Source organism: Nicotiana tomentosiformis, chromosome 8 (assembly GCF_000390325.3).
Source record: "Nicotiana tomentosiformis chromosome 8, ASM39032v3, whole genome shotgun sequence".
Classification (NCBI taxonomy): domain Eukaryota; kingdom Viridiplantae; phylum Streptophyta; class Magnoliopsida; order Solanales; family Solanaceae; genus Nicotiana; species Nicotiana tomentosiformis.
This window is the reverse complement of record NC_090819.1, coordinates 63,137,626-63,147,487: the sequence shown is the minus strand read 5'-3', so window position 1 is coordinate 63,147,487 and position 9,862 is coordinate 63,137,626. Positions and strand designations below refer to the sequence as shown.

Below are 9,862 nucleotides of genomic sequence, written 5' to 3'. Positions count from 1 at the left end.
TTTTCCTATCATTGTCCATCATTTTTATGAAGATTTCAAATGTGAAAGGTTACCATTTACTACAACAAAATACATTTTAAACATGTAAATTTGGTTCAAAAAGTTGGAAGAAAAACTTACCTTTAAAAAACCATTAACCTCGAACTATTTTCATTTAATTTTCCTTTTTTTCTTTGGATGGTTGTTTCACATCGTTTCATAATATATTGTATTGTATTGTATTGTATTGTATTATATTGTATTGTATTGTATTGTATCGTTTGATGAATACAATATTTGGATATATTGTATCATTTACCCTTGTTTTATAATATCATGCACCAGCAATATGAAGAATAAATTTGCAATATTATAAAGAAAATTTTTGATACGGAATAAATTTATAATATAAAAAGGTAGAGTAAATGATAAAATAAAATTATTTAATAATAGTGAAGGGTGAGATAAGAGAAAAAGACAAGATAACGACGCAACCACACCAAATCGATCGTTATATAAAGTGGCACATTTCGTCGTTACGTAACGACGAATTTAACGATACGATACAATAAAATTTAAGTAACAACCAAAATAAATTTAGTATTTAAAATAACAATACGATATAAGGAATATCCAAACAAGCTTTTAAGGTTTAGGAGGTGTCAGCTCAGCTGTCATGTTCTCAGATGTGAAGTCAGTGCGAGACAGCATTTTCCTATTACTTCCACTGAAATTATTACGTTCCCCCTTTCATTAGAAAATAGAGAAAAATATAACTGCCCGCCCGCGAATAAATAAAAGCCCCCTCTCCTTTTGGGCAGCTTTAAACTTCTTCTCCGCTGCCCCCTCTTTGTTCTCCTTCCTCTCAAAGATCCAAACTTTTTGAATTTCTCTTTCCCAATATCTAAAATTAATCATGAGTCTTTTTGGTCTTGGAAGGTAAGATTGTAATCTTAATTTATTTTTTTATATGGGAATGTTTTGAATTGTTATTTTGTTTTTCTGGAAATTAGGTGTTGATTTTTCTCTGTTTTCATGATCTTTGATTACTACATGGGGGATCTGTTGATTAGGATATTTTTGCTTCTTCTATATTTCTGTTTCTTGTGTTTTTTCTTTAATAGAAATTTGGACCCACTAATGTTTTATTGGTTTAGAGTTTTAGGTGTTAATTGTTTGTTTGACTGAATGCTGATACGCTAGATGAGGTTTAAGGATGCTTGATTCCTTTGGTCATTTTGGGGTTAGCTGTGTATACACTTGAGATGTATGGAATTTGTTAGGAGCTTCTTTTTACTGTGGCTTTGATGCTACACATATATAATTACCATTTCGTTTAACTGGTTTGAGATTGAAATTTGGGCTAACTATCAGTGTTCCGCGCCATTACCCTATTCTTCAATGAAGCTGGACATGTCAATTGAAGGAACTTACTGTCATGTGTTTTTCTGTTCTTAAAAGATTATTGTGTATAGATGAATCAAACTTATTGCATTGTTTTATTTTGTATTGAAGCTGAACATGCCAACATATGGAACCTTTCGCATTTTTGCCAATTACTAAATTATTCATGTAAATGGATCATATTTTTCATAGTTTCATTTGTAAAAGATGTATAGGTTGCTCGTCCTGATTGGTTTAAGAACCAAAGGATTCGAGAGATGGTAAAAGGAAAATAAATAAATAAAAAGAAACTTTAAGAGTTCGTCTGAATGAAGAGAACACTATAGCTTGGCTTTTTTTATTTCAAGTATATATATTTGCTTTATACAGTGTGAAAATTGCATTATACCCTAAATTCTACTGGTTTTAGTTTGACCTGCTTAATGTGTACTTTGCTCATGTGTTGCCGGTGGTTGCGTTGAGCTTTAACTTTTAGTGCACCTCACTTTCACATTTGGCTGGATAGTTGTCTGTAGCCATGCGCATCTGTCATCTAATACATTGTTTATTCTTTCTATATAGGAACCAGAGAACATTCCGGCCCAAAAAAAGTGCACCTTCAGGGAGTAAGGTTGCTCGATTTCTTAGTCCAGGAGAAGGAATTCTCCTGTAGTTTTTGTGTGCTTTGGGTACTTATTTCCTGTGTGTTAACTCTTTCAATCACCATGTTGATGTTAATGCCTCCAATTTCTGAAACTTTTCAGTTGTCAAAGAAAGAGCAATCTTCAAGCTTTAGGGCAGACTAACTATGTTTGACCAATTCTCAACGATTCTTAGCATTTCTATCTTCATGCTAATGTGCTTTTATGATTGATTGACCATGATAGTTGGGATTTTGAGAACTGCGAGAGTTATTCTACTTGTTTGGAGAGTGAGGCAGTGACTAGGTGAGCTTGGCCTTAAAAGTTAATATTATTTTGATTTTAGGGAGCTTTCGACTTTGCGAATGAGGTATATAAAATATTGGACTTTAGAATGTTAAGTGAGTAAGCCATTTTGTCTTGTTAATGCCATCCTAATTAACTATGTGGCCAGCGAGGTGCTTAATTTTGATATTATGATAAATCTGTGCTTTTGGTTCACATGAGATCTGGTTTCTTTTTAGCAAGGTTTGTGGCATAGATTGGCAGGCTTTCTGTTTCGTTAGAGAAGCATCAGAATGATATGAAATCAATTATATAGTCTCATAACTCTGATAACATTTCAAAATTGTGTTTGGAGCTCTTAAGGCACATCTAAGCTTCAAATTTTGATATGATAAGTTTTGTTCAGGCTAGTTTCAACAGTCTAGAGTATTGCATGCTATGAGTTTAGATCCTTGTGGCAGATATTGAACTTGGTATCATTTACAGATATATTTAAAGATACACAATTGGGTTGATGAGCACTATTAGGCGGGCTCTAGCCTTTTGGTATTATTCTCTTGTATCTTCAACTGGATTAATCATTTCTGGTATTCAAGCTATAGAGCCTGCATATTATCATGAAAACATGTTAAGTTCATTTGTTTAATGCAGTTTCAAGGCAGTAATTGTTCCTGATCAACAAATTTACTGGAGATTTGTGTTTTTCTGGATGAATTTTCTTCTATCTGTTCTATGTCTTCTTCCTAGTTTATCATTCTTCCCAGACATTTCTGTTCTGGTCAGGCAGTTGATGTGATCCATGAACTGTGGAGTAGAAGAAACGTATTTTCCCTATTAATTAGGTCATCTTCCTTATGTTCTCCTTTTCTGCTATTGCAGGGGGCTCAGTTAAGGAAGCATATTGATGCCACGTTAGGTAGTGGAAACTTGAGAGAGGCTGTAAGGCTCCCCCCAGGCGAAGATATTAATGAATGGCTTGCTGTCAACAGTACTCTTTCTCCCTCTCCACCTCTCTATCTTTCATGCACTTGCATGTTGGGCGGAGCTAGAGCTTTCGATTACGGGTTCAACCGAACCCAGTAGCTTTGGTTCAAACTTTGTATTTGTCTTAATGTTTTCATAAGCTTCAAATCCTAGCTCCGCCTCTGCTTGCATGTCTGTTTCTAGCATCCCAATTTTAGCTCTATTTGTGTGTCTTAATGTTTCTCAGACACAAACAACACAAGTGATTGCTGTATTCACTATTGCCCTTTAGCTGCAGGCCTAATCTGTTGCGGAAGAACAGTCGCACTAAATAGCCAAAAAGAAAAAGGGCGTTAAAAATGTCAAACAAAGATACCTTATCTACCCCAAACTAACTGCTGCACTTTCTTCTGACTGTCCCAAATATTTGTCATTTATCTAATAGAAGTTTTCTATAATTCTTATACTTTTTCAATATATATCCTGGAAGAGATCACATATGACTTTTTTCTTCTTCTGATAAATCTGCATGACTTAAAACTTTCAGAACTTCTAATTCATCCAGATATATTCTCCATGGTTTAGTTCAATTTGAGCAGAAAATTTCAAATTCTTCCCCTTGTACCGATGCCTTGTTGAATTAGGTTTAAGATTGAGGGTGTTGCAGGAGTATTTAGCATGTTGAATGGTTAATTCTAGGTTACAGGTGTAGTAAGAGTGGATAGGTTTTAAGCTCGTGTGAGTATTGTGTTATAGTTTGCACAAAATCATACAGTACCTTGATCTTTATCTTTCTGGGCCAATCCAAATGCCACATGCATGTACCATAGAGAAGAAATTTCACCAAGTGTTAAATTCACATTTAACAACAGCTTTTGTAGATTGGCTTAATATCTGTAACCAAGTTCAAAGGCTGGTGGAAAGTGAAGTGCTTCATATATTATTTGTTCTTTGCTTTTATAGTATACACACACACACATTAATTATGTTTCTTTGCTCAGTTGTTGTGATAAGCTAATCTAAATTTCAAAACTGAATGGAGGTTTTATCTTGCAATATCCAGCTGTTGATTTCTTCAACCAGGTGAATCTACTTTATGGCACCCTGACTGAGTTCTGTACGCCAGAGAACTGCCCTACAATGACTGCAGGCCCTAAGTATGTTCAGTAAATGACCTTTGATGATACTTGTACAAACTACTATTTGCTATGTAGTTCAGTTATGTATAAGAATAAGGAAAAATCATTTAGATGCTCTCTGATTTTATATAAAAAAGGTTGCTTTTCTTAGGAATATTTGAGAAGGGTTAAAATTACTGTTAGTCATTCCCTCATTTCTTTCTCTATTGATATTTATACTTACATGAAATGATTTCAGTTCTTATCAGATCTTACTAAGTGGTGAATGTTCTAAAGTTTTGCAAAGCTATCCTCTATCCGGAGTTAAATTATCTAGGTGCTAATAAACAAGAACTGAACCAGTTAAGAAGAATAATTACTATGAATCTGCATTGGTCTTCCATAGGCAACTGTGGGAAATTAATGAAAATATCCTTCTAAAATTACATGAAAGGAAATCTGTGGTCTGGTATTCGATACCACTTGAATCTCTGATCGGAAGCACGATTTGTTAGATCAGCTTGAAAGAGGCCAGCAGAGAGTTCTTGCAAAATAAATCATGGTTGCTGAAGTACTTTCCATATGTGCTGCAAGCCGTTCGGAAATGAGAGAGGATGCCACAGTGCTTCTTTGACCAACAGTCAGAGTAAAGATGAGCATGTACATTAATTAATGGTCAATGGTACAAAGAGATGATACGTTTTTGCACATTTCAGGTTTAGTTCCCAAAATATAAATATTGAGATGATGTTATTAACTGATTATGATACTTATTCATCAGGCTAGGTGGAAAGTTTGATCTGAAATATTTTTCATATCATTTACTACTCTATGTGTTGGAAGATATTTGTCTTTTAGTTCCTCAAAAGAAACTCTGCAAACAAAAAGGCAGAGGACACACATTAAGTTCATGATTTTAATACTAGTGTTAACTTTTTTGGATATAGTAAACTTCACCCTTAAACCCTCCTACCCTGCAGCCCAATATTGGCCCTTCCCACTTTGCTTACTGGGGATTTGAAGTTGGAGGGGGGGGGGGGTCATTTCCACTATGTTTTCCCTCCCTTCCCAAGTTCGCTTTAGCGCCTATAATCTCTGTCTTGAAGAGAGTGACAGTAAATAGTAAATATGGTCCACAACACGATACATTAATTCTTAAGGAAACATTATGGCAAGTGATTAGTAAGTATAATTGAAAATCTAATATAAGAAAACTACATAGTAGTTAAATTAAATATAATTGGAATGCTTAAATGGGTCTACGCATGTGTTTGAAATTTTAAAAAAGTTGCGCTTGATTGACCAATAGACCTTTTCTACATGCTCTGCCTTTGAAAATGCTGCCACTTGTAGCTGGTAATTTTTTTTGATAAGATAATAAGTACCTGTAGCTGGTAAATTATAAGAAATCATTTAAACAATGAGCATTTTAAGAAGTTCACCGAACAGACACACTAATCGAGGAAGTTACCAATATGTATTAATTATGAACTAGCACTGTGCGAGCTACTAATTATTGTTTCACTCACGGTTTGGTAAAGTGAATTAATTCTTGATCTCTGTATTGAAACTGCACTATTCATCCAGAAGAACCTAATAATAATTGGATCTGGTTTGGTTGAGTTGAAAAGTGCGGTTCTTTACCACAAAGAGGAAGCAGAATACAAATGAAGGGTTTGGATGTATGAAGGCTGCTTATTGTCATAAAAAGCTTAAAATGATTAATATCTGGACGTACATCAACATGATTGTTTCTTCTAGTTCAATATCTTACTCTCACCGTTTAAACTTAACGCTGCAGCCAGAAGTCTAGACCTTTATTACTTACTAAAAAAAGGAGAAAAGAAGTCTAGATCTTTTTTTTCATAATATGTTTTTTCTGCTTGTCTTTCATTAGTTATTGGTGAATTGCATTTTCCGCTGCATCTTTACAAAGAAAGTTATCTATTTTGCTGGTCATCTTAGCCCTGTGAATGCTCATTCCTCCTTAATCAAGTCCGACTTTGATTAATAGTCTGAATCAAGCTAAACCCAGAAGTTTCTTATGCTGCTATTTTGTTTAATGTTTCAAGAGGAGAAAACTTCACATAGTCTTCCTGACTTCTTCACATATTGATTTTAGGTATGAGTACAGATGGGCTGATGGTGTACAAATTAAGAAGCCTATTGAAGTTTCGGCTCCAAAATACGTTGAATATTTGATGGACTGGATTGAAACTCAATTGGATGACGAATCTATATTTCCTCAGAGGCTCGGTAATTACTGGTCTTTAATTAGAAATTAATAACAAGATGTTACTTTTGTAATTCTTTTAGATACTGTAGCGGGGCAGAGTACACAGTTTTAATTTTGGAAAGCATCAAATGTTTGACACTCATCTAAAATATTAAGATGCTGTGTTACTCCCACACATTTCAAGAGTGCAATCTCATTTAGTAATTCTCATTTCACTTATCATCTAATTCCTCCTCATCAAACCAAGTAATAACTACTCTATTATCATTTTACTTTTCTACTCTGTCATCATTATACTTCAAGTAGTATTGTTCAACTTTTGTTTAGTAAAATTTTCACCTCTTAGAAAAGCTACTAGTATAATATTAAAGTCTAACTTCTTGGTCTCCGGGCTGAGTGAAGTTGTGACGGATAAAAAATATGTCGGAGGGGCCCCTTTATTCCACATCCCCATTCAAAAGAAAAATAAACAAAAAATAAAATCTTATTTCCCTTCGCTTGTAACAATACATTGCTTCAATTGTTTACTTTTGACTTAGTTCTGTTGGGAGAGGGGGTGTGGTGGCAGAGTCTGGGATTGGAAGTGGATGGCTGGGTCGGGCGGGATGAGATATTCTAGCTTACTGATATCAATTCTCTTTCCATCTTTGTTTGGACTACACTAATACCTTTGGTCATTAATTCTCTATGCCAAATTTGTAGGTGCACCATTTCCATCTAACTTCAAGGATGTCGTGAAGACAATTTTTAAGCGCCTCTTTCGTGTATATGCACATATTTATCACTCTCATTTTCAGAAAATCGTGAGTCTTAAGGAGGAGGCCCATTTGAATACGTGCTTTAAGCATTTCATACTCTTCACCCATGTGAGTTCTCTGAATCTCTTTCTTGTGCACAATACTGTTTTTTCTTTCTTCCAATGCCTGAAAATATGCTCATTTAATGCATCTGTCCAAATTGATGTCATGTTATCTTCTTTAGTTTCCCTGATTAACTTTTCAAGTGGCAGTGCTCTCTCTTTTCTTTTGTTTTTTAATCTTCAGATCTGACTTCTGAGTACTACCTCCCTCTTTCTCTCCCCTCCCCCTTGTCTAAATTTTCTCTAACTTTATCCTTTCAACCTAATGTAGATTCAACCAAGATTTGAGATTGTACTTCTTAAACTTATTATTTTAGTATCATCTAAAAAATTTGTATCATGTGTTTCATAAAGGATTATTTATCTCCATCGGCTGATAGAAAACTAAAGGATTAAAATCTGAATGTTCCAACTAAGGGGAAAAACTTGTGTCTTCCTCCGGATGTCTGTCATTCACTAGTTTGGCATCATCTGCTTGCTTGCTTTGCTTTGCTTGTTGCTGACCAAGGTACGACTGGTCATGAGGAAATGATTTTAAGCTCTGAATGATGGATGGCTCTCAAATATAGCAGGAGCGATCTCCTTAACCTATTTATTCTAAACATGCTGTTTAAAACGGTGATAATGATATGTAGGAGTGGGTAAGGTGAGTGATCTAAGTTTATATTCTCAAGAAAATTAATCATCAATAGCTAGGCAAATCCACAAGGTGTGTGTTCTATGGATAAATTTAGGGATCGGTTGAGATAAAAGATAAATAAATAGAATCTGTTCCTTTTAAGAAACCTGGTTTGTTTCAGGAAGAGTAGTGGTTCTCGGGTGCGTAGAAAGAAGGGAAGATGAAAGTAATTTTTGCCCTTTAGATGGGTTGGTTGACGTAGAATTCCCCAGACAGACTTACGTCTTTTCTTTCAGCGGATAAGTATAGAATTGTTGAAAGAACATAAAGTATAAATGTCTTCATCATTAGACTAAGATGTGGCAGAAATGTAGAATGCTCCTGGAGTCTGCTTCTGTTATTCGTTTGCATCTATTTTTCCTGCTGGAAGGAGGATTATGGAGCACAATTTTCAGGGCATCTGTGGTATTTTCAGGATTAGATCTTTCGCAGAGGACTTAAATCATAAAACCTATTGTTTCTAGTTTCCGGTAGCTCTTCCTTCTTGCTACCATAATTCCACAACAAAGCTTCTAGCACTACCTTATCCAGACTACTAGTACTGGAATACATGGGATTGCAATGAAGGGAATAGCTGTTTTTTCTGCGAACGCCTACATATGAATGAAAATTGTTTGGGGTGCTTTTAGCATTTTTATGTGGATTAATTACCATGGATATTAAATATGTTTATTTTGTAGGAATTTGGACTGATTGACAAGAAGGAGCTGGCTCCACTCCAAGAGATTATAGAATCCATCATTGTCCCTTACTAAACATGATATTTTATTTTGCTGCTAAATCTGGAACTAAATAGCCATAATCTAATGAAGTTTGTCGTTAGTCATCCAAAGTATATAGCCTCAGGTGACATTTCAAGTGTTTGATGATGTATGTATGGTTGTAGCTTTTCTATATTGTTTTCAGGTGAAATCCTTTTGCACAACTAAATGAAGAGCAAACAAATAGCAGCTGGACAAAATTAAAGTACAGTTATAAACACTAATGTTTCTTTTTGCTTAACGATCACAGGCTGTAGGTGTTGTTTCTTACTGTAGACATGTATTCTCTGTTCTCTTTGCTGTCCAGTTTATGGTTAATGGCGTTGGAGATATTAGCCATTACCATGGTGGTAATGTTGTTTGACTTCTTTTTTTGCCTGGAAAGCCATTAAACATATTTTTCTAATAAAAAATAATTCAACTTTGCTGAAGTATCTTGTAAAATAACTAGGAGGAAATAAAGGAGTTTTTCTACGATACATAGGCAAAGTTGAATGACTTTTCGGTTACAAAATTATATAGTGACTCTCAAGTAGTTTAGTAATTTTAATCTATTAATATAGAAATTGAGTAACCACTCGTAAAATCATTCGTAAATTAGACTATCAAGTTATCACTTACCACCAACATAGCTGAATCTAATAATAAGATAAGAAAAACAGAGGAAATGATTTCATATCTTTTTACGATTTGAATGTTAGAAAATGTGCCTACAAAGATCTTTTGCGTTATTTGTACATTTTTTCCTGTGTTTTTTTTTATTGATTTCCTGTAAAAATATCATATATATAACTAAAATAACATTTATAATGGATCACGTTAAATATCCAATTAAATTGCTAATGATACCAGACAGGTAGACACCCAGTGTCAGTTATGGTATTTCTAATAATTTATTTCTTGTTTGTGATTTCTAATAAATTATTTCTTGTTTGTGGAACAAATTCAGAAACCAACC

The 9,862-nt window shown here is 34.4% G+C and overlaps 1 protein-coding gene across 5 annotated transcripts; it reads left to right on the top strand.

Annotated features, from left to right (window-relative positions):
• Positions 1-721: 721 nt before the first annotated feature.
• On the top strand, positions 722-9,145 carry LOC104100252 (MOB kinase activator-like 1A). 5 transcript variants are annotated; one of them, XM_070182387.1, is made up of 7 exons: positions 723-918; positions 1,945-1,993; positions 3,168-3,352; positions 4,315-4,408; positions 6,492-6,625; positions 7,308-7,471; positions 8,824-9,145. In XM_070182387.1, the coding sequence occupies exons 3-7, from the start codon at positions 3,256-3,258 to the stop codon at positions 8,896-8,898; spliced, it is 564 nt and encodes a 187-aa protein (XP_070038488.1). In that variant the 5' UTR covers positions 723-918; positions 1,945-1,993; positions 3,168-3,255; the 3' UTR covers positions 8,899-9,145. The 5 variants fall into 5 exon arrangements, with proteins under 5 accessions (XP_070038489.1, XP_070038488.1, XP_009605735.1 ...); XM_009607440.4 differs by having other exon boundaries at positions 725-918; positions 3,168-3,276; XM_070182388.1 differs by lacking the exon at positions 1,945-1,993 and having other exon boundaries at positions 722-918.
• Positions 9,146-9,862: the final 717 nt, after the last annotated feature.